General features: G+C 41.5%; 1 protein-coding gene across 2 annotated transcripts; it reads right to left on the reverse strand.

Moving 5' to 3' along the window:
* Window positions 1–652: 652 nt before the first annotated feature.
* On the reverse strand, window positions 653–25,582 carry DGKE (diacylglycerol kinase epsilon). Of its 2 annotated transcripts, none has more exons than XM_006017380.3 (11): window positions 24,502–25,582; window positions 18,910–19,069; window positions 16,528–16,647; window positions 15,356–15,499; window positions 14,094–14,251; window positions 13,721–13,772; window positions 12,461–12,574; window positions 10,648–10,719; window positions 9,890–10,017; window positions 9,468–9,579; window positions 653–9,279 (listed from the first exon to the last, which is right to left on the reverse strand). In XM_006017380.3, exons 1-11 carry the CDS (start codon window positions 24,960–24,962, stop codon window positions 9,088–9,090), a joined length of 1,713 nt encoding a protein of 570 aa, XP_006017442.1. In that variant the 5' UTR covers window positions 24,963–25,582; the 3' UTR covers window positions 653–9,087. The 2 variants fall into 2 exon arrangements, 1 of the variants encoding a protein (XP_006017442.1); XR_003092540.1 differs by having other exon boundaries at window positions 9,254–9,279; window positions 9,890–10,013.

Consider the following 25,582-nt stretch of genomic DNA (forward strand, 5'->3'; position numbering starts at 1 on the left):
TGCTAGAGGCAATTTCAACGAGATCAGATCTGCTACATTTATGGCTGCTGTGTAATGAAGAAACATTTCAGTTAGATGGTTGCAGGAAGACTGGTTGGGTGCACCTATGGAGAGGGATAGGGGGCAGGGTCAAGCCGTAGATCTTTAGCCTTACCAGATATGTAGATCAAACGTTCTTCACTTCAAGGATGTAAAAATACCCAAAGGAAAACACAGGCTCTTTCTTCTTTTGTCACTGCAGTTTTAGGCATCACCGTCCTACCTGGAGAAAAACACTACAGGGAAACCAACACCACCTTTCAGCAAGCTCAATTAAACAAGGAAGAACGTAGGGGAAGCAAGCCATGAATTTCTACAAAAAAACTGGTAGAGGGAGGGCAAGTCAAAGAGCAGGTCTGCGTTCAGGCAGGCATTTCAGCAGCTGCTGTAATGTATATACATTTATACAATCGAGAGCTCTTCTGTCTTCCTATGATCAGCCCTTCACCAAATGCCTATGCAGCCCTTGTAGTTGAATTTGGAGGCTCGTGTCTTTTTGGTGAACTCCTTGGGACCTCCATCCTTGGGTTTTGTTAAGAAGAATGAGGCCTCGTAAGCTTTTGCCAAATAAGTTAAAAAAAAGTACACTGACAGTCAGGTGTCAAATAATTTCACTAGTTTATTACAGATTTTGCAAGCTGATATTCAGTTTGGTGAAACCAACAATGTACAAACCAAGTGAAATGGGTTCAAATACTTTAAATTCACGCACATTTTCTTCAGTCCATTCACACGGAGAAGTACAATAAATACAGAACAAGACAACAGAAAGCTGCTTTAGGAAACTGAGTCAAGGAGGGGAGAAGTTTTTATTTGCAAAGGTCTGAGAGGTGTATGAAGCAAACAGCCTCTTGGGAGGCATCTTATCCTACCTCTGCGTTTCTCTAAGTCATGAAACAAAGTGGGAGATGACAAACCTGACTGATGGCAAATTCAGCTCTCGGTCGCAGCGATGCACGTCTGGAGCGAGTCCACTGAAACCAGCAGAGTCCTGTTGACTTCACTGAAGTTACATTTAAGGACAGAACCTGGCTCAAGTCGGGGTTTTTTTAATCATCATCATCATAATACACAACAGTTACACATAATAATTTATTCATCTTGTTGCTAGACTACCACAGAGACCAAACACGTGCTCCCGAGGCAATAAAATTCCCCATTCAAATCAGTGGGGCCATCACCTGCTTAAGGAGTATACTAAGATCGTGTCCAAAGACAAGGTAAAAAAGCAGGAAGTTTTGCCAGCAAAAATAAAATGGCTCAAATCACACCGCTCTGTGCGCACAATGAGAGTACAGGACAGTCTGAGCTCTACAGTAAACACCCCCCCTTTCAGCTTACCCGTGCTTTTGGAAACAGAGGAGCAATTCATTCTAATTCGGGGTCAGATGGCATTTCTTGAAGCTCAAGACGATATAAATGCATCTAATGCCTTTTTAAAAAGGTACTCTGGAGATGCAATGTCAAGCTGGCTAGTTAATGCCTTTGCAAATAAGACTCTGCCATTTACAGCTGCAGTTAAGTCTTTTCTTTTGGGGTGGGAAGGATGACGGGGAGCTGGTGGCGAGGAAAATAGCACGTGTTCATTTGTGAGCACTCTTCAAAACTGCTGTCTTAATATGCAACAGCAGGTAGCAGTGTAGGTTACTGATGCTCCCAGCATCAACCCGTTATGGGAAAAGCCAGTGAACACCCACAACCATCATTTTTTTCTGGTTGAAAAGAATCCTAAAATGCTATAGAGTCCACAGCTTGGCCCACACTTTAGATCTGTAAAAAGCTCCGTTTTTTCCTGTTCAGTGCAATTTCGGACCCTGCATATACAGAGGTGATAAAAACCATATCACAACATCAAAACACTTCCACACCAAAGAACAGGCAATTTTTTTTAAACCTCTGACATGCTGGTATTTTTTTTCCATAAGTAATAGTTAAGCGACTACAACTATGTTACCACTCTTGAGCTTCACATTTTCACAATATTCAGAATATTAGTGGTTGAATAGAAATAACTCCTATACATATTGAAGGTATAAACTACAAAAATAAAAAAATCATTCTGTTTTACTATAAAAAAATCCTATAAAGAGTAGATGGCTCGAGGTACTCGAAGAGTTACAAGAGCTGGTAGCGGACACATGGCTAACGAGGGATGTAAACTTTGAAGACCCAGATTGTAATACTTACAGTGCTAGCTTGTTTTCGCTGACGAGAGAAGTCAGTACAATAACCAGTTTTCTGTCAGATACACATTGTTAATTCAAGAATTTAACAACTGAGTTTGAAAACAAAGATTGTGGGAAAGGATGCGGGCACACATACATGGCAATAGTCAAAGAAAAGCCAGCGACAGTTTTCAAACCATGAGCGTACTCAGGGTTTTAGAGCCGGGTTGTCACACAGGCAACCCACAGGCTACATCTGGCCTGCAGAGCTCCCAGCAAGGCCAGTTCGTTTTAGTGGCAGGGGTGGAGCGTGCTGCTCCAGTCCCAGCTACGGAGCCCGTATGCGTGTGCGCGTTGGTGCTGGCGGGGAAGCACGGAGGGAAGGAATGACAGCTGTGCTAAGCCCATGCTGCTCATCACCCTGCACTGATGCCGGGTCCAGATGTGACCCAAGATCTGGCTTGGAGGCACGTGCGAGTCTGACACCCCTGTTTTAAACTTTAACGACCACATCCACAGCTGGGTTAAGTCAGCGTAATAACACCGAGTTCATTTAAGCAATGTTGATTCACTCCAGCTGAAAGGATCCAAGTCCTTCATATGTGGAATATTTTGTGTACTCCTTGAACTAAACGGGGATGTGGCGCCTACAATGCTTTCAGGACGGGGCCCTAAACAAATGGCTGAAATATGGCGTGTGTAAGTGTTGGTACACAGCTAAGAGTCAAACGAGGGGTGTTTTGTTACCCTACGGTGTGCAGCGATAGTGCCCCGTGGCTAGCTCACTTTCAGTAGGGGCAAAAAATAGCAAGCACATGGTTGTAGGAACCTCTATTTAAAGCTACAGTCATTCTAGTTTATTCCTTTTTTTAAGCTGTAGATATGCAAGATAATGAAACGGGGTCAAAAGTGCGCCACTCCATAAAATAGAGGCAAGGTTTGCATGAACGTCTTACTTTCATCTAATGAACTAGGCTATAGTTAGATAATCTAGTTAGATAACCAAGTCATAGATTTACTTTTAACAATCAAATGTTTCGTCTAAGACAGAAGCTAGCATCTATTGTAACATGCTTTATGTTGTGTGAAGCTCTGGAACAGCAATTTGGGTAGTATTTGTTCCAGATAAATACAGTAACTTGCACGTTGGAAAGGACCAAGGATCCAGATATGTGCAGTGGAAGAGAACGCATGACCCTTGGGCTTCCTTGACCACTGAACAGTGTCCATTAAGGAACGTGCGGAAGAGAAAGGGTCCCCCTTACAGGGAAGGGAAAGGGCATTTTAGGATGATGATTTACTAGGAAGGTTTTAATCTAGGCTTAAAGGGGGCTGGTAAACTGGTCAGAGAGCTGCAAGTGGGAATAGAAAAGACGAGGGGGAGAATACCAGGGCAGCCTGCCAAACATCAGAGACGTTGCTACCCAAACAGCGGGAGTATGAGAAATGAGCAAGAAGAATGTGAAGTTTTAGCTCACCACATAATCTGCAATTTAATTGGCACTGCAGAGGCTTAGGGGAATAGACTGATGGACAGAAGCATTGGCTCAGAAGAATATATAGCTCAATCAAAAAAGACAGGCAAGAAAAGATTTGTCAGCTATCATTAATGCATTTGTTCTGAAGTATATAGGAGGAGGTGAGAGGCAGATGAAGCTCTCCCTGGACTACATATGGAACTAGCCAAAGCACTCTCTGAACCACTGGTAATGATCTTTGAGACCTGGAGGAGTGTGTCAAGGTCCCGCAGGACTGGAGCAGGGCAAACAGCATCTATTCTCAAAACAGAAAGCGGGGTGGAGGGACTGGTGACCTCTGGGCCCTACCTTTCTACAACTGGCTTCTAGGAAAAGTGCATTAGATTGCTAGAGGGAGCATTAATCTACCACCTGGCAGCTACCACTGAAAAGCAAGGCCGCAGATCTATGCACATAAGGAAACAGAACTGAAACAAATTAGATACGAGCACAAAAGTGCCCGTTGGCTTCAGAATGGCTCTGACTTCGAAGGACACCAAAAGCTTCAAATTCAGTCAAAGTGAATTTAAAAAATAGTTTCCCAGTAGCCCTGCCAAAGTAGAGTTTTTACAAGTATATTTTATTATTAAGAAAAATATTTTTCTTTCCACTGTTGCCGCTTGAAAACTCTGAGGGGACGACCCCGAACAATTTAATCATGTAGGAATACTATGGTGGGGGAAAGAAAAAAAAAAATCAAGCTAGATAACAGCAACGGACCACCACGATTTTGCGGTTAGTGAAAAAAAGAACAAAGGTTCTTCAGCACAGCGTCAAATAAATGGGATTAAATTTCACTGGGCTAAGACAAACTTGGCACACGGACGTGATGCTGCATGAGAACTGACCTGGTTTACGCTGACTGCAAAGTTGTCAGCACTGCAGCATCAGAAACAACTTCTCTCCAATGTGTTCAGTCCAGTTCTATTGTGTGAACAATCCTTTAGTCTGTTAGTGATTTTTCCTTGCATTTCCAAAGCATTCACCCTTGCAGCTCCAACTGAAGCTCCCAGTACTCAGGCCAGGGAAAAGTATGAGTATGACCTTGGGTTTGCCGGGACAGCAGCAAAAGTGACTGTACATGAGATGCTGCTAAATGTCTACCTTCAGTTTAGTTTTGCACAGTCTTAAAATTTAAAAGGGGATTAAAAACCTTGAAGTTAATCTAGGAGAGCAGCAGATTACAATAACATTCAAATCCAACAGTGATTTTAAGTAGCATCGCTCTATTTAAAGGAGGAGCCTCAGTGTGTTAAAAAGGAGAATCTGGAACACGTGACAATGTCCAGGAGTCCTCTGAAGAATACTGTAAGCACACTACCAATAGTGCACGCTTGGTTACAAATATCAAAGCCTTGCACAAGAGGATGAGTGTGAATGGCAGCCACTCTCTCAGCTATTTTATTTCAAAGGGGAAAAAAATACCCCAGAACAGTGGACTTGCAAAGTTTCTATGAAAGGGCCCAAAAATGTTTAAACAGTCCCGCAAAAAAGTGTGTCGGAGCCCAGTAATTTTTCACCCTGATTTAGGAACTGCTCAAAGTCACGTTTATAAAATTAGGTAAAAGTGGAAAGAAAGAAGTTCACCCCTCAGCTGGGCTGTGTGGGCAAATTTCAGCCCATCAAAAGTGTTTTTACTTGTGCGTTATGAACCCTGAAAAAGACAAATTTGTAACAGAAACACTGACCACAACCTTTAGTTATGCTAGAAGAAGCTGCAGAAGAACTTTTGGGAACGGGTTTCTTTTCGATGCTTGTTGCATTGATACTTTAGTATTTGTCCATCTATGCATTTCTATTATGACCAATAATATATATAAGAAATTACAAGTGGTCATGACTTGTTAGCCTGCAACATCCTGCTGCTTCTCCTGTTGTATCAGTCCCAGGGTGGGGGAATCCTTTAGGCTATGGGAAGATAAGACTTTCAACAGCAGGGCACCCTCTTCTGGATAACGAATATACTACATTATTTGTATGCTTCCAAAACTCTGCCAATTTTTAATAGAATCAGAAAATTCAGTAGACTAGAAATAATTGTTTTAGGTGCTATGTTCTAAATTTACTTTAAGAGTACATTTTACCAGGTCTCAGGTATAATGAATATGCAACACTGCATGAGCATCTACCAGTAAGTGTTAAGCTGCTTTTTGTTTTAATATAATTTATACAAAAATTAGAGTCTGGGAGCTATACACCACTGACATTTACTCCCTGTAGTCAACCAAAATGAGTGTTATATCAGGCAGCAACAGAGCAGAATTTAGTTCTGGATTTGTGATGACCTGGAAAAAAAAATTAAAACAAAAGAGAAGAAGAACAAGAAAAGTTAAAATGCTACGGGGTGAAATGTTAGCAAAGTCCATGTGGTCACTTGGCCTATTTAAACTCTAGTGTTAACAATTATGTTTTCAGAAATCCTCTGACAGGCAGATGACAACGAGAGACCACTGAAGTTGAAAGGAGCAGGTTGTGCCTGAACTGGAGATAAACCGTTCCGATGGCAAACAAACTTCCTCCAGCTCTTAAATACAGCTTTGGGAAATGCTTTCAAAGCCTGTAAAAGCTAAAATTTACTCTCCGCCATCAGGAACTGCTGTGTGCCGCACAACTCTTCCCTTCAGCTAAGGGATGATCAGGGCCACTTCCATAATCTCAGTAAGTGGCTCTGCAGAAGTGCCAAGCAGGTGTCAGCTCTTCCTTCTCTACACAAACACAAAACGATCCATGGATCTGCACTGCCCAGAGAGCATTACACACAGTTAGGACCAGAATCTGAGCACTGTTTGAGGAGATGAAGTTAAAAGAAGGAGCCAGCCCACAGGAGGTGTAAAATAACCCCTGACCAACAGCCTTTTACCAAAGAAACGACATTTCTCCTCCTCCAACCAAGAAATAAAACAAAAAGCAGAGAGACAGCCTGCTTGCTGACTGTGTGGCTCCCCAGAAAATACAGGACTGTGATCTGGCCTAACCTTTAGATCACAAAGCAACATTTAATAGATTCTGTACTAAGCAGAGGAGGGAGGGGGACGGGGATTCCTGCTTCTGACCCTGTAAGCAATGTTGGGACCTTTGAATATTGACGTTTTGGGGCAATTTCCAGATCAGCTTTAAGCAACTCTTCCCAACATAAGTTTAGATCAAGTATCAGCATAACTGTCTTACTGAGATAGCTTCTTTCAAAGTATACACCAAGCTTTTCCAGAGGTGTGCAACCTGTTTGTAAACACAAATACAAAAGGCTCAGAGCATAACACTTAAATAAACGTTAAAAAAGTGTGGATCATTATAAGTTACTCAAATATAAAAAAATAAAAACGGAAATGTGTTCCTTTGAAGTTATTTAGCTTGCAAGTTATTTAGCAGGTACAAGCTAAACCTGTTTTTAACTAAGACGACAACGGATTTATCTGTAATATGGTTTTGTTGCTTTGGGTATTTTTATAATTCTTTTCTACTTTTTATACATTTTTTATGACTCACAGTGCTCTTACGTACAAATGAAATTAAGCATACAAAGCTATGGAATGTGACATTTACACATTTACAATTAATTATATTCTAATCACGCATACAATCCACTTGCAAACAATCCACTTGCTGAAGGTCAGTAGTAGTTAGAATTTATCAAGTCAGCTTTTAGAAGGGACACCATCAAGTTAAAAATACATTTCTGCATTCCATTTATGAATAAAAATGGAAGAGTATATAAGAACAATTTTTTACCAGATATACCACACTTGTTTTTCCATTGCACGCAATACGGAAAAATAAACCCCAAGAGGTTAGTTTTACCTCCTGTTCTCATGCACTGGGACAGTGTTGTGGTGTTTGACTTCCCAACCTGCAGGAAAGTGCTAAACAAAGTAAAAATAAATAGTTTTCATAGTTTACTTAATGTTATTGAAAGTGGGTTTTTTTAGATTTTTGTAACCATTTTATTTTACAAAACCTAAGCATACAGCTTAGTGTACTTGGCAGTGTCCCTTCAATGCAATATCAACGAAATAAAAGGAAAGTCACTTGGGGAGACTCTGGCTTACGAATAACAAAAGAAAATTCAGTGTCAAGACCAAAGCTCAAAATTGACAAAAGCAACAAGAAAATTCAGTGCCGAGACCAAAACTCATCTGTTAATTTTTCTCTGTGCTTAACTATACAGCGCACATTCAGCATCAAATCACTTGCTCTCAGGAGAGAGTCTTTTATAAATGGGCTTCCACAGATTTAGTGACAAGGTTTAAGCTTTAGCATGAAACTCCTGGCTTTTGTCAGCTTTCGGTACTCACTAACAAAACAGCAGATAATGACTTCTATTGACCAGGATGACTACCTAACCTGAGAAGCTCCCATTATGTCAGTATTTGCTTTGAGACAATTTTGATGGCTACCTAAACAGAACAGCCACATGTCCCATTAAACATTCAGAATATATACACCAGGAATGGCCATATGTGATCACGCAAATCATGTTTTACCTCTTATGATACCATCAGGAAACAAAGGACTGGAACTTATTCCACCTATTAGGCATATAAATGATACCAAAGCATTTGAAAGTAACTCTAACCAATCTTCCTCAGGTCCTTGAAAAAGCGTTAATGCAAAAGTTAAGAAGTAAGCATGTTACAAAAGTAAATGTGTTAACGGTTTTTCAAGGACTCAAGCAGAGTAGGACAGGATTTCATTTAGATGTGTAAGTGCCATTCAGATACCTGATGGTTGGAGCAAGGATCTGGCCAAAGGTTTATAAAGGTTCTTGAGTTGTTTTAGCTATCAATACATTTTCCCTGAATCTAATCACATATATGCAAGTTAGAGAGCCTGATTTGTTCACCTTGGCCTAGATCTCCATATTCATCACCAAGGTGGTAAACAAAATGATTTCCCTCTTGGCTACTTTCAGATAACATTGAGGCAAATTCTATTACCTCCAAAAATATGTGTTTTAAAAACGTTGCCAATCACCACCAAAGAAATGATCTTGTTAAAATGACAGCTCCATTATTCAAAGCCCTGCCTTGCTATTTCTTTCACGTGTTCTTCAAATAAGTCTTTTTCAAGTTGGAGTAGCACACACTGCTTATTTTAAAAAAAGAGAAAATCATATTCTCAAGACATACTAAACTACATTTAGCTGTAAGAATAATCGGTGTAAATCTTGGTGGAATATACGTGAAAGCAAGGTACAGTTTTCATGAATAAAGTGAAAGCATGGCTTTTTTTTATCCCTTTGCCAGTCACAAGAATATACCTTACGGCATCGAAAAGGTATTGTTACTGAGATAGAATATTTAATACAGAGCTAATTATGCATTTCCATTCAAATTGATTTTAGTAACACACGCTGAATTCTGCAGTCCCTATATGTCTTCATCCGTCTGTTCCCTCATGTGCTCCTGCTCAGACACGCTGGAGGCATCGTCATCTGATTGTTCGCTTGAGTGATACAACATCAGTGCATGTGTCTTATGAGTTATGGTAACAGTGCAGGGCCCCTGAGCCCACGGCTCTCCATCCACCTGCATTGGCATCTTTGAACTCTTCAAAATCAGCTAGTGCCAAATAAAAGAGGACATATAGAATCATAACAGTTCATTGCAGCCACAAACACATTCACAACAACGCTCTCTGTAGTGATGCTGCAAGGTTGCAGTCTCATGTTATTTTAGTGTATAATGGACTATGCATATCTATAGAGGACCTATAACCAAGGGAAAAGACCATCTTAAATACAACCTACCCTCACAGTATGTGCCTGTCCTAGACGAACAGGGTTTGCCAGCTTCACTTGGATCTGTGCGCAGTGGAAAGAACCATGAACTCCGACAACTTCCAGCAATCCATCATCGTGCCTGTAATTTAGAAAGACACATATGCTTAACAAAAAAATCAATCCGTCTGAACTGAATGTAGTCCTTATATGAAGAGATAACAGTATGAAGGTGGTGAATGCTGCAATATATATATAATGCTTAAAGCTCTGCATTTCCTGCCTGAAGAACAAAATTCAATACACATTATAAAAATCTTACTATTCCTCCTAAAGTCTATGAGCAATCCATCAATAGATTTACATGGGGCTGCAAAAATAAGTAAGCTTAATTGGGCAGGGCCCTTACATTGTATTGGAACGTATACATTAATCATTGATGCATTATGTACCTTGCTAGAGGGTAAGGCTCATCACCCATTCCTTCCCAGAGCCTGCAGCCTCCTCCCCAATATCCAATATTGAGGACAATGATACCTTCCAAATTTGGCAGACTGATTCTCTCGCCATCCAACTCTAGCTTTAAAGATACACAACAGACAGTTAGTAAATTACTGTGGGTAGTAAAAGCCTCATCCAGGGGCCAATTAAATCATTCAGATATTTAATAGGCTTGGGGTCAGCTGCTTATTATCCCTGAATTGTGTGTAGTAAGCTCTAAATAGCAAAAAGTACACTAGACTGGGAGGGTTATTCTGGGTTATGGAAACCAGACCCTATCGTCCTAGGCAAGCACATCACAGAATCCTACCTCTTCAATTCCAAGTCTCTTTTCATTCTCTACTTGTAAGATAGCTTCCCCATTCTCCTGCTCATACTAATAGTCCTTTTCTGCCTCTGCCCCAGCTTTAGTTCAACTTTCTTGTACTTGGGTGTCCAGAATACATTATCACCTGGCATTACAGCTTCCCACCTCTGGAAACACTTTGGCTGATACAACTTGGTCATCTGTGACAGGTTAATTTTGCAATTACGTGTGCAAAAGTGACATAAGTATATTTGAAGAGGTGTCTCTATAGCTCATATTCTAAACTTTTAGTTAGGCTACACTTTTTTTTTTTTTTAATAAGAACGCTACTAGGTCTTTTCCATCTGAGGTGCTTCTGCCTTGAGGAAGATGTGCAATTAAGAGATAAAGTAGCTACCTTACCTCAACCTTTTTGTTAAGATCTTTGCATTCCTGTACTAAGCAATCTTTGGTTCCATAGAAAAAATATACAGCCTAAAAAAAGGAGGAGGAAAAAAACCAGAATTAAAGATAAGGAGAGAGATGACAGTAGTTTACCGAAACTTCTTAAGAGCTTTCTTTGAAGTTATATAACACAAGATATTTGCATATTACTTTTGAAGAGTTCTTTAGAGGAGGTCTACACGAACACTGCACCATGACCAATTAAGAGGGTTTTTCCTTTTAACAAAACTGGACAAGGGTCACGACTGCACTCAAAAACAGGTGGCAGCCAAAGCTGTTAGAACAGTAGTTCTCAACGAGGGTGCCACAGCACTCGGACTGACTTGAGACTTTTTCACGGGTGCCATGGGGTACCACACAGTGCTAGCACTGTTAGGTGTACAAACATAGTTCACAAAATAAACCCAGAGGGCTCCTACACACATGCCGGCAGCCTGCTCTGATGTATTGCAAATCCAGCGTGTTGGAGCATGGAAATTGTGATGCACTCCGGCAGCCTTGCACGTCATGTGCATCAGCATTGTCGTGTGCCTCCACGTTGACAAAATGGTGGTGGTGTGCTTTGAAATAAAACTCGTCTGACGAGCTTTAGTTCAAGGCACCCTGCCGCCATTTATTCAACTCAGGAATGTGCGGCAATGCTCTTGCACATGGGCACTTTTAATTAGCGCAGCTTGCTAATTAAAGTGCCTGGCATCATGTCTGGAAACGCATGTAAAAATGCTCAGAGATTTCAAATAGGAATCCATAATTGTGGTCTTTCTGAGTTCTCTACAACAGCAAAACTGCTCTAGTATTTTTCTGTAGTCAAAAAAGAGGAATGAAAACGAACAGCTGGAATCTTCTGGGGGTACGATGAGTCTATCCAGGGGTGCTGCAAGTTTAAAAAGGTTGATCCAGTATACGCCTGATCCAGTATATGTTGCTCCTGAAAGCAGCTCCTCAAGAGCTATGGGGCGGACTTCTTCTAAAATGTGTTGGCACGGGGAGGGAAACTGGGGACACAACAGGTCTCCACAACTGATCAGGACCTCAAGACACATACTGTCTTAGGTGACTGAACATCCTGATGAAATAGGCTGTAGCCTACAAAAACTCATAGATCAACTCTTTTAGGGATGCATAAGGTGCCATCTTGCCCTGCCTTCATCCTGCCCAAGAGGTACAGACCCTACACCCCAGTGGAACAATGAAGACAAAACTCAGATTCAGGTCTCTGACTTGACTACAAGAAGTCATTAGCCTGATCTCTTTCTTGCAAGTTTTGACATCATACTAGCTGGCACAGCCATGGTATTTAGTAACAAAATGCCAACACTGGAAGAATATGAGGCCCTATATTACAGCAAGTGGTTAGATTTCCATCCAGAAACCAGATGTTTATATCTTTTTTGTGGTTTAATGTTACAAAACTTTCAGGTATTTTTTTTAATTCTGTTTCATCTAGCACCGTTATATAAATCAGCTGATAATTACATACTTGCATAAATTAATGGAAGCGATTTAATAGCCTTGAGATTACAGCAGGGGCAGGCAATTATTTTGGGCAGAGGGCCGCTTACTGAATTTTGGCAAGCCATCGAGCACCGCATGACAGGCAGCCAGGGGCAGATAAATATTAATTTTCTAAATTTTGGGGCGGCCTACAGGCCAGATAGACTGGCCTGGTGAGCTGCATTTTGCCCACCCCTGGATTAAAGGATGCCAAAGAAAACGGAAATAGTTTTTGCTTTATCCATGGTGAAAAGCAGAATTATTTTACCAAACACACCTTATTAATAATTCTGCTGGAAAACAGAGATGGAGTCTTTTCACGATGTGCATGGAAGTTTAATGCCATGAGTGCATCAGGTCCTACAGAAAAATAGTTGTTCATCGTGAACACCTGTAGGACAAGAGTTCTGGTTAAGATCATGGAGAGATAAAACCCTGGTAATACAGAATTCAAGAAGTAACTAGCATGCAAACGGAAGGAGCAGATAATAATTTTTAGCTGGTTAAGAAATAATTAAGAGACATCTGTTCTCAGATACACAGGTGTTTCAGTGGGAGCCTCTGACAGATGAAAGCAAATCCCTGCCACAGAAAGAACAGAGTACTATGAAATTAAAATAGTCAAAGGTTTTCACTGATTCTGTGCACTTAATATAGTTACCACTTAAATTATTGCTGGATCCAGGAAGTTTGCACACACTTCTGAGCAACCTCCAGCTCTGACTTCCTCAGAGAGCAGGAAATCCCAGAGATCATTTTCAAAGCCTTCTGTTTTGGAAAATATTTCCCTTGGCACTAATGGTGCTCCCTTAGCATTTTAAAAAATAAAACAAAGCTTCTTAGATTGGCAAACATCTAGCAAAGAAACTAAATCCCGCGTTACCTTTAGTGGATCCTACCCCTTTCCTTGTGATGGGACTATACCCCTTGAGAGATGTACAATTCAGAGGTTTCATACACTGCGCACTACATAAGAGACATTTCATCTCACTCAAATCAGATACTAACACTCAGAAGATGGTGGCCCTGTTCTTTTCTTGCAAAAGTAAGTGGGAATCAGGAGGAACACTACTAAGTGAATCACAAACGTGTTAAGGAAGACGAGAGCAAATTGCTCTCTCACATAAGTATCGACTTTAACACAGATCTTCTCATCTTTTCCACACACCAAATTGTTGGGTTTTTCTCCACCTCAAACGTTTTGAAGGGACAACACACCATTTTCAACCTCCCTCAGTTTTGATAATGATTCCTGTTATTTTAAGATTACCACCTAGTAACTTCAGTCCTATGTTTGGTCTATTGTAGCTGCCTGTTGTTTTCTGTGCTTCAGCACCATTATCTCAAAAGCTTCGCTCCAATTTTCTAACGTAACATAGCAGAAGAAAATAAAAGGTGCCTTTTGTGATACTCAGCACAGAGACTTTTCCATTAAAAACAAAACAAAACAAACCAAACATCATACACATTAGGAAATAAAACAATCAGTTCAAAAAGGCATCCTACGGGATCCACATTTAAAGTTTTCAAATCATACCTTTGGTTTTCTTAAATTGTAGTATCCTTTGTTTGTCACCTGAACCTTCCACCTGAAAAAGAAAGGCTATTATTTAGCCCCAGACTAGAAGCTCAACTGCTTTCACCAACAAACTACTGTCAAAAAACAATCATGTACAAAATTAGCAATCAAAAAGGCAGGTGTATGTCAGAACATCTAGATGCTTGATTATTTAGAGGCAGCTCAAAAGCAACTCCTCCATCAATCAGTCCTTAGCTGGCCATTTTACCAATTACATCGGCATACCCCCCACTGCTGTCATTTTGGTGTTTCTTTATACAAACACCATCTTAACTTCTAAGGCCAAACTGATCACAATGCTGTGGGAGTCACCCTATGTGGTGTTACTCACCTGTCTAGTTTAATTCCATCCGCTTCCATGACATTTCGTAAGATTTGTTCCACTGGGATTTCTCCAGCATAACCTGCGCCCCAGCCCAGCGTATTAGACAGATCGTTGCCTGTTCCCAGAGGTAAAATTGCAACTTGTGGAATATACCGTTCTTGTCCCTGGGGGATGACACATGTCACATTTTAGGACTTTTTTTTTTAGGATCCACTTCTTTCCTTTATTCCCCGAACTTTAAATAATAAACAGGTATCGTTAACTGGAAAGTTGCTCCATGGATTATTACAGTGGAACAACTGGTACCCGAAACATGGCAGTCATCATTTGTGACAGAAAAACACGAAAGCGAGAATTTTTAAACTAGGAAAGAAATATATGGAAAATTCCTCAATGCCCTTGAAAGTAGCAATCCACTGTAGTAAGGCTTGGATTAGAAATACAAAATCAGACCTCTACCTACAAGCCCAGTTATGATCTAGAAGCTAAAGTGGAGGAAGAGAAGCTGGAACTTCTGTTTTGTTTTCTTCACTGTGCTGCTGAGCTGCTGCAAGAGCTTGGTCCTTATTTTCTTTTGGCAACAGAAAGAAAGGCAAGCAGATCCCAGACACAAATACAACAACTACATTAGACTCTCTTGATGTAGTATTTTTGGACATTCTTACTAAAACCTTTTAAACTGAGTGTGTGCTCTCTTTAGAAACAATATGAAACACCACAGTACACAGTTTTCCTCATTCCTTATTAGCAAACAGTACTAGAGTGAAAATAGGCTTTTGAAAGGGACACCAGACAACAGAAGCAGATGCATTATTGAAGTCATAGTGCTGCATTAGTACCATTATTATTTTTGATGACTCTGGAAGTTAGCACCATTATCATTTTTGATGATTATGGAAGTAATGACAATGTCTCAAATCTAAAAATGTTTGGTGAGAAATAAGTAATCATAGTCCAATATTAATAAAGAGATTTGAAGCAAAATAAAATCTCTCTTTAGACAACAAGTGGAAGAGGAGTGGATATAATATGCTATGCCATCTAAGCAGAAGGGCTTCTGAATTAACGTTCACAATTTGCAGCCGTTTATGAGTTTCACGAAGAGTTTCTTTCAGGGCATATAAGTAAACCTGTGAATCTCTTTCCCAATTGGTTTTCTCAGATAGAGGAACAACTTGTATCTAGATAAGAGATTAGGGTTGAACACTTGCTCAACTACAGAAATTAGATCCTTACCACAGATAACAGGTTCATTTTAAACAAAATACCTTGATCTTCATTTCATCAATTGCATCCAAGACCCAGCCCACTGTGCCATCCCCACCGCAGACAAGCACCCTAACAGAATTGCAAGGCAGCAGGGTACAAAGCTGGAGTGCTTTCGCAGGTGCAATTTTCTTCAGGTCAAAAACCTACGAATGAACAAAAATAAGAATGGGAGGTCCATAAACTTCAAGAAGCATGACTCCGGATTTACTTCAGAGATCAAATCATGCCACTTTAAGAAACCTATCATGATTGAAATGGAATAGCTCAACGCCCAATGCACAACACTGGCAAGTGATCACTTGACTTTCAGACACCAAATCCCACTTGTCATAGTCACGTGAGAGGTCCAGTTACTTCAGTGGGAATGCACACGTTAAAAATCAAGTGGAACTCCGTCCCAAGTAAAGTGTGTTTATATTCACTCGTTTCAATCTTTCACATTTATAAGAACCAAGTTTAATAAAATAAAAATCAAGTGGGGTCTTATTACAACAGAGATGTGAAAAAAATGTATTCTATGAAACGTGTCTGGGTGTTAATTTTTTTCAGAGACCTTAATTATGACAGTTATCTTACATTGCGAGAATGTGTTTTGAGCCTTCAGAGGAAGAGAATTAAGGTTCGGTCAGGAAATCCAAGAAAAACGATGTTACATCAGAGTATCCTGTGCCATCCCATTTGAGTTTAAGGTGAAAACAGCAACTCGGGAAATGGCAGCTGCAAGTACTAACATTTTCACAAGTGAAGTTAGGCTTAATAACACAGATTTCAAAATAATTAGAGGATGACTCATTAGCTGAAAAGTAGTTTTTCATTCTAACTGCTCCATCTTGTTAATTCAAGAAGGTATGAGATTGAGAGACCAGTGGCAAAAATAAGCAGTGTACTGATTGCTGCAGATGCTATATGCATTAATGACATACCATGCCTTACCATACTAATGGAAAAAATATGCCTTATATTATTACATTTACAGCTCCTATGTTTGAAAGCTGATGACTCTTTTCTCCATACAAGAGCTGCATGAAATTTTCCTTAGCTGAAGATCAAGTTCCTGAAAAGTTCCTGTATCAAGTTCCTTAAACAAATCTTGTGGTCCTCATACAAACACCACTCTGGTGACTCCAAGGCCTTAGTTTATTAAACAGCAATGGCTATCCACCGCAGTTACCTGCACTGGGTTTAGGATAATCTTGAACTCTCCTAGCAAGTTTTCGCCCAGGTTGTTTCCACTACGAGTATTAGCCAGGATTATTACTGGAATCCAGTGTTTCCCACAGGAAGACATTAGCTGCAGAAAGACAAAGATCATGTGTACACGAATGTGACAAACCTGAAGAAACAAAAGCTCTGAACCCTACCCTCATCCCATATTAATACACACACAGAAAAAAGGGTTACTCGTTCACTTTGAATAAAAGTAGCAAATGCCTCTTTTAAATAAAGATAGAAAAAGGCTACCACTGCAGTTAGGCAGTAAGTATATTCTAAGTCGATGCTGTTTTTTCTGGAAATCCTAACACTGCACCTTAAAATTATTTACTTTTCTGTTTTTATAGCTTCTTTATTATATCTCGTATGCTAATCAAGTGTTCTTGGTTGTTTTGTTTTGTTTTTTTTAACAAAGAGCTTTCAAATAGCATGCTTTTCTTGCAGACATATCAAGATATCACAATCATCTCCATAGCAACAGAGTGACGTTTTTAAACCCAAGACTGCATGTCAATGACAGAATCAAAAAGCTGGTTTTGGATACAAAGCGTTTCTGTTCAAACATAAATGCTTTCTGTAATAGGAGGAAGGGAGAGAAAGTTAACAGCAAAGTCAAAGGTTTCTATAACTATCTCCCCTGTGCCACACCTGTGCAAATGGGTAAGTTCCTTTTGGAGAAGGCTTCATATCTGCAGTTGTGCCAAGAGCACAATATCTGGGTCCAGAAAACTGCAGACCCCGACTCCTCACCCTGCCTCCCGGGTCCATAGCATGGAGTACTCCAGGTCCTTCCCCAGCACATCTAATTCCTCCTTGCTAGGCTTACTCATCCTCCATACCCCTTTCCTTTAACCGAGCTGGGGAGCTGGAGGCTTCTACTACCCAGCCTGGAGGTGGGTCTGCAGGCCCTTCCTTCCCCTCCTCCCCCAGTATTGCAAGCAGCTCCCTGTAACAAAACCAGCCCAATGGCTTCTACAGGACAGAAGCAGAAGTGCAGGGATCTCCAGTAAAACTTCTCACAGCAAGAGCCTCCTGAAATCCATCTGAAATCATTCTGAGATGTTAAAGTCCAAACTTAAACTAACTATACAGACAACCAGATTTGACAGGCCATTTAAATTTCACCCAGATACCTCTGTGTTCAGGGCAACCACTTGTTTGACTAGAGCATCTCTTTCACAATGCACCTAAGTTAGATTTGAACCTCACTGAATGGTGGGTAATCCACCACTTTCATCCACAAAACCATTAAAAGAAAATATCACTATTTTCTAATTGTATTAATCTGGCTCCAGCTTGCAGCCACTGGCCCTTAGTTATTATATCTTTCTCCACTGGGTGAAAGAACTCTTTAGTGCTAGGTATGTATTCTCTCTCTAAAAAGGTATTTACTGGCTGCAATCAAGCTGCAATTCAATTTATGTTTGCTAAACTAAACAGATGTTAAAGTCTCTCATTGCAAGGCATGTCCTCCAGTCCTTGAATTGCATGGTTCTAGTCTGCATTCACTACTTCTATGATACCAGAATCAAAGACAGGGTTTTAGCATCAACCTCACAATACTGTATCCAGAGAGTCACCTGCCTGCTCCTTTTCACTACTCCACCCTTTATAATCCGAAAACAACAGTTGCACTGGCCCGCCTTGCCACAGCCCCATGCTAGGCAACTCATGCTATACTGCTTGTCACGATCCCTAAAATCCTTTTTCAGAGGCGCTGCTTTTCCAGCTGGCATTCTTCAGGCATGACAGTCATAACACTGCACTTGCTCGTGACATTACCTTATGTAATATGCTACATTTCAGTAACCAAAAAAATCCTTTCATTTGAAAGCTGTAGCTTTTTGAAGGGCCAGTTGGTTTTCACTGTATTTAAGTTTTGGCTAAAATGAACATTTATTCTTTAGCGGGCTTGCTCTTTCCAGGTGTTAATTTAAAAAAAAAAGCTTTATAGGATTTTTATTTGGTTTAGGACAGGGGGAATATTTTCCTTTAAAGGTCTCTTTTGTACTGATTTTGCTAGTGATTCAAATCCTCTAACACGTAATTGATAACCAGTGACATTTGGAACCACGAATTAATGAGGACTGATTTATTTACTATGTTTAAAAAAGCAAGATACTAAAGCCTCAGCATCACTTTAGAATAAACGCATGGGATTAATTAGGATAACTAAATGACAAAGTCATGTTAATAATGACTAATTCTTTCAAAACATCTCATAGAGGGCTCTGTACATAATGTAGTCAAACAAGGATTCTGTGTATAACCATGTCAATATTTCAAATGTTGGTGTGTATTTGGAAACTCATTCTAAAAAACAGAAGCAAGAAGCAGTTACCTTTCCATAATCAGGCTTTTTGTCTTTACGTATCTTACTAACGTTGGATAAGTAATATGGCGGAATAATTAAGTTCCTAAATTCTCCGAACGTACACTCCTCGCTCTTTAAGGAATTCTGCATGCATTCATCATGTACCGTGTGCTGGCACCAAATGCACCTGAAAAAAAAGAAACAAAGGCCTCAAGCAGTTGCATCATTTTATGCCCAACACAGCCTGTGAATTGAAAGGTGGTCTGCTAATTTTACATACCACTATGCCAAAACACTCTACGAAACACAGAGCACAAAGTAATCTGTGAAGAGAAAGGTCTGGGAATGCATACCTGGGAACCAACAGAAAAGAGCTAAAACTCCTCACTAATGACTGGGTATCAGATCTTATGGGGAAACAGATGAGCAACGAGGCTGCACAGCAACTTGCTCTGGAACACAGAAGGAGCCCTCAAGAAATGATAGAGTCTCCTTTTGGTCTTTAAACCCCACAACAATATGTTGAAATGACTGTAACAAAAAAAATAAGGGCTGCAATACAAAATATGTTAAATGTTAAAAAGATTTAAAATGTGTTTACTGATAAAGTCACCATAACCAAAGATTTACATAAAATATTATTAAGGTTGCAACAGGACATGTAGTTGCTTTGTTTTAAACAAAGTGTTACCAGATAGCAACCAATTCTGATCCATGTCACAGTAACCTTGATGCCTGCTCTAACAGGCATCAAGGTTACATCAAGTGGCATTCCCACTCACCCAAACAGCTACTATAACAAGAATTTGATAAGAAGGAGCAAAGGGAAGAGATGAGGGGAATGGTGGATAGAAATCAGCTGCCCAAGAGAACATGTACAAGCATGCATTCAACAGCCAAAGGCCTCATGTGCTTCCCAGCCCGGGTCAACTATACAAGGATCAAATTTAGGCAGAAAGGACATATGGAGAAGTGATGGAGACCAGGAGCAGAGTACAGGACACTGCTGAGGAGCTGAGCAATGAAGGAGGATGAGAGAGAACTTGTGCTTGAACAGGTAGGTGGTCAGAGTGGTATGGCTTAAAGACTTAGTGTAGTTGCATTGTATAACCATATAGCTTTGCCAGTCAGAGGAGTACCAATATCATCATGCCCAAGCAAAAGGTTAATTTTACTACTATAAATACACCAGCAAAACCTTTATGAAAGGCCAAAAGTCCCAAACAAAGCTTCTAATGATAGCTGAGCTATAGTGAACAGTCTGTAGCATATCATAGCACTTGTTTTTAATTCACAAGCTGCTGTACTTTTAAAGGCTTATAGCTGGAAGACAGTAGAGGATTAAAGGGTTCAGAAGAGATATGGTAAGGCAAGCAACTACCTTGACAGATCTTCAAATAACGGGAGAAGCCAATTTAGAAGAATGCTTCAAACTGGGAAAGGGCTCTAAACTCTAAGACAGGGCTACATATGCCTCTCTTAAGTGGGCTTAGCCTAAAATTGCCATTTTTAAGGCGTGTTAAGGGTGCATGTCTACATGTGCGCACACTTAATGCACCTTAAAAATGGCAATTTAAGGCTATGTGAGCTATGCATAAAGCAGGTATCAAATTTAGGTGTGAATAGCTACATTGCATTAGAACACATGTAGACACACTAATGCAGATTAACGCAGTGTCTCTCAATGGACAGACGCCATGTTAATGAGCATTAGTGTACCTGCACATGTGCTAATGCAACTTAGCTATTCACACCTAAATTAAATGCACCTTAAGGCTCATCAGTGTGTCCACCATGAGTAGACGCATGCCTAAATTGCCTTAATGTGCCTTAAGCAAAGGGGTATTAAGCTTAGGAGCGTGTAAATATATGTGTAGACACATCCATTAACATACAGGAAGCTAGAGCTGGACTTTTCTTGCATATATTCCTGTTGCAATACTTGAGATATGAGAAGCCCAAAGTGCACTTACATAGTTGTTTCTTTTTTCAACCTAGCATTTACAATTGGTAATGAAGTCAACAAATTTGAACACACAGGTGACAGAATATTAACATGCTACTAATTAACATCTTTACTATTTTCTTCTCAGCACCTAACTTCTCTAGCAAGTGAAAGCCAATAGCAAAATTATACACAGCACACCATTTCTGGCTGAAACGCATAAGCACTAACAGCATGGATGTGCACAGCATCAAGATGTTTATCTCCAAGGACCTCTACCGGCTCAAATATGCAGAGATCAAAATACAGCTGGCAGCAACATTTCAGGGTGCTGGACAAGTGTCAGAACAGCGCTGCGGAACAATATTTACTTCCAGCTAAAAACGGAGTAGATGGAAATATCATCTTTAACCAGGTATTCATATTTTGGGTTTGTTTGCTGAAAAAAAGTACTTCATGTATAATGATGCCACACTGATTAATGACTCAAAACTAACAGAATCACTGCGCATTTCAGGAAACCATTTTAGCTTCGAGTCCACAATTAAACTGTCAAATCAACTCTGGCCAAATATTCAAGTTCTGTTAGAATGAGTTCTAGCAGAATTTAAGACCAAAAGGAACATTAACATGATTATTTGCTTAATTCCAAGGGAAACGGCTTCTAAAAGCAAATAAATATTCCTCTGAATTGCTTGCAACAAACACCGTGGTATTGAAAATCTGAAAGTGAGTATGAACAACTGCATAAATGACTGAACTGGCAGACGCTGACAAAGAAGCATCTTAAATAGTAAACACAAACCAAACGTTCAAATGCTTGATTTAGAAATTTAAAGTGTTAGCAACAACATTAAGACATTTGAAAACAACATCAGTTTTGAAGCAGACAGGATCCCATTCAGTCCTAGACTCCAGGGACTGTAGCAGCATTATGCAAAGCCGCAGAGCAAAATCCCACAGTACATATTTGCTCAAGTTTCTGACCTATTCCTACAACTGTCCTGGGAAAGAACGCACTCTCAAGAGCATGGAAGGGGAAATACTATAATACCTATTGCCACCTTCTGCTGAATGCTAATCCTGGTTTGCCACATCCAACAACCTGATTTAAGCTGCTGTGGAAGCTATTTTTGGAGTCCCCCTATTAATCTGGCTTTTAAGAGTACCAAGGACACATCCCATATGGCCAAAGACACTAACATTCATGTGTGACCTTCCTGCCACCCCCAGCTGCTGGCCAAGGATCCTGCTCTCAAACACACACATTTGAGACTTCTTCCTGATGCTTCGGCTGTTTACTTTTCTGGAACTGCTGGTTTACAAAGCGATTTGCTAGTGTCCTGAAAGAGGGATGCAAAAAAAGGCAGCAAGTATATTCTGGGAAACAAGTAATTTCTTTGAAATGTTCTAGCCACCATTTCCAATCTCAAATGCAGCTATTGATACCTATATGTCCCAAGTCTCTAACTGAACACAGGGAAAGAAGTCTTGGGTTTCAGAGGATCTTTTCAGTAATCCTAGGATCTGCAAGATTGGACCCCTAGAAAGACAGTACAAAAGAGCTGTACTAGCTGAGTTAATTTATGAGTATGGCATCTTCAAACTCCTTTGGACATGGTATGCAGCACACGTAGCTGTCCACAACAGGCCAAGTAACTCAAAGGCCTAGATCAGTGGGTCTCAACCTTTGTAGAGTCAAGGCACCTTCATCAGATGCCAGCTCTTAAGTTTTTACTCTTTTTTGACTACAGAAAAATGAAAGAGCAATTTTTCTGCTACACAGAGCTCAGAAAGACCACAGCAGGGCAGAAAGTTTTTAATGATACGGCTTCCCATGTGAAAACATGGTCATCTTGTGACTCATCTTTGCACACCTAGCAGCTAGCCTTGTGGAGCACTCTGCGGCACCCTTGAAAGGATCTCAACCACCCCAGGGTGCCATGGCCTAGAATCACTGACCTGGACACACAGGCTAGCCAGACAATGGAGCTGCTCCAAGGATATCCATTTAACATTTGCATGGTTCTACGGTGAAGTATTTTAGACTAGAGGGTGCTAGCTGCATGTATACACACTTCACATGGCAGTAGCACTCCACCATTTTTCCTATGAAAAAGGAGAGAGTCAACAGGATTTTAAGGCTCTTGCTGTCTTTAAGAAAATATGAAAACTGCCATATCTTTTCACCATCATCCCTCCAGAATGGCCCTCTGTTCTGTTCCTCAACCGTGCTGAATTGTATAAAAACAAAACACAGCGTGTGCTGTGGAACATAATTAGCTTCCCTCTTCTTCTGTATATTCTTCCTGCCTTTCCTTTCAATCCCTCCAGGCTGTTCTTGTCTGTATGCACGACAGCGACATGCAAGAGGCCCCATAAAATCCCTGGAGTACAAGGCTAGGTTCTTTTTCTCTCTACAGAGATAGGAAATAGATGTAATATAGAACTCTATGCCACAGATGATCACACAACCCTAGCAGTCAAAATTATTAAACCAATGACTGTCAAAGTCAAATGAGCGTGGGGAAATGTTCATTGACTATTCATTCATGCTTCAGCCTTAGACCCAGGCAGAAGATCCCTAAGGTGGCTATTCTATTCAGCTTGTCTCTTGAAAGTCACCTGAGTCAGGAAAAATGCTGTTTTCTACCCCACACTTCAATACACCCCCCCAACAAAAACCCACAGAGGAACAAAACAGCAAAAACACAGCAAAAAACTAATAGTCAAAATGGGGTATTTAACATGCCCAAGAAAAAAAAAAATGAAGGAGCTGCACATAAGACATCGAAGTAAAATCCTAGCTCTGCTGTGGTTAGCGGCAAAACACTTGCGTCAGTGGGGATCCCAGTTCACCAAAGACATTTAAGCTGTGGATTTGAGGGATATAAACGCTAGAGACCAAATCCTTATCTCACTGTGTAGTGGTGTAAATCCAAAGTAGCTGCTGTTGCGTAAATGAAAACTGAACATGGCTCAGGGCCCATCTGGTAGCCAAGTCTTGCCACATTTGCCACTGTGATTAGGACTGTACTCTGCCAGCAGTCCCACAGGGATCAGTGTATCCTCATCTAAGGGTACCACACCAACTTCTGGTTTAGTACGATATAGCATGAAATGCCCATAGCGTAACCACTGGAGCATCAGTGTGCCAGCAATTTTTAAGAACTCTATTAAATTTCCTTAGAGAGTTGTTCTAAAAAATGAACAAGCTACTTCATTCCTAGGAGGTGCTCATCTTTTTACCCTGCATATGTAAATCTAGATCCCCCTTCTGCAAAGGCTTGGACCCCTACCTTGACATGTGATGTGTAGCAAGTAGCACCAGGGAGGGGAGTGGGGTCACACGGTGTGCAAAGCTAAGCAATTGTACAAGTCCTTGCCTAGGCAGCAAGCTCTCTGAGGAGGAGGCTCTCTTTTACTCTATGTCTGTACTCTATGCCCAATGGAAGTAATAATGGAGTGAATGACACAGGAAGCTATGCTGTCATTTGTAATCCCATTTGTCCACCTTTAATCACAGGTGTGCTCACTGCTACGAGGCTCTTGGAGCTGGCAGAGATCCCTAGTGGACTATCCTAGCATTTCATGTAGCAGTAAAGCGACCAAGGAGCCCTGGATCAAACATAGTACTGACACGGCAGAGCGCTTTTGCTGTGGGCCAGCCATACCTGTAGTCGCAGAGCTTGGGCTGGGTACCACACTGCTGCTTACACACGAGACAATAGCTGCAGAGAGGGACGTTCCCTCGGATCCAGTGGTGCAGCATGCAGCTGCCGGGCCCGCTCTCGCTCCGCAGCACAATCTCCTTGCAGAAGAAACGCCGGTCGGCCTTCTTGAGACATCCTTCATCCACGCGGAGGCCGCAGCAGTCGCAAAAAGCCCCTTGGAGGATGTGCTGGGCGCACACGCAGCAGTAGGTGGGCTGGCCAAAGAGGTCCGTGTACTGCCAGTCGTGCTTGCTCTTGCGGAAGATGTCCTGCCTCAGCACCTGCCTCCGGGATCGCTGGAAGCTGCACCACAAGGTGATGAGCACCGGCACGACGACAGAGCACAGAGTCCAGAAAGCCAAGCTCCAGTCTGTGAATGCTCCCACGGGAGAGGAGGAGCGGCTGCTCCCCGCGCCCTCCATCCCTCCAAGCTCCGCTTTCCCCCTTCACACCAAACAAGCTGCGAGCAGGGTGATGTGGGGACTTGCCCTGCACAGCTCAGGGGTCCTGCGGGCAGGTTTACCAGCCATCCTTCCCCCTCCAGCCCAAACGGACCTCACGTCTCGTCCCACTCGGATGCCCGTCCCATGCTCCGAGTGCCGAAGCCCACGAACCTGCCGCTAGCCCCTCACGTTAGCCCGGCGTGACCCCCGCTGGCAAGCTCTGATCCGTCCTTCTTGGGCCTAGAGCCCCCCTCCCCAGTGCAGGGGGGCTTGCCCACAACCCCCTCCCCTTGGTGCACGGGGTCCCGATGCAGGGGGGCTTCACCACGACCCCCTTCCTTTCATGCAGGGGGTCCTAATGCACGACCCTTGCCTCTTCCAAGGGGTCCCGATGCAAGGGGGCTTCACCACAACCCCCTTCCTTTCATGCAGGGGGTCCTAATGCACGACCCTTGCCTCTTCCAAGGGGTCCCGATGCAAGGGGACTTCACCACAACCCCCTCCCCTTCATGCAAGGGGTCCCAATGCACGAACCTTGCCCCTTCCAAGGGGTCCCAATGCAAGGGGGCTTCACCACAACCCCCTTCCTTTCATGCAGG

The sequence above is a fragment of the Alligator sinensis genome, unplaced genomic scaffold (assembly GCF_000455745.1).
Source record: "Alligator sinensis unplaced genomic scaffold, ASM45574v1 scaffold282_2, whole genome shotgun sequence".
Classification (NCBI taxonomy): Eukaryota; Metazoa; Chordata; order Crocodylia; family Alligatoridae; genus Alligator; species Alligator sinensis.

What these genes read in the sequence shown, in the direction of transcription:
- DGKE (XM_006017380.3), bottom strand. Translation starts at nt 24,962, where the DNA reads ATGGAGGGCGCGGGGAGCAGCCGCTCCTCCTCTCCCGTGGGAGCATTC. An exon ending in CCCAAGCTCTGCGACTACAG is followed by an intron (nt 19,070 to 24,501) that starts GTATGGCTGGCC and finishes CTTTTTTTTCAG; the next exon opens with GTGCATTTGGTGCCAGCACA. An exon ending in TTATCCTAAACCCAGTGCAG is followed by an intron (nt 15,500 to 16,527) that starts GTAACTGCGGTG and finishes GTTCATTCGTAG; the next exon opens with GTTTTTGACCTGAAGAAAAT.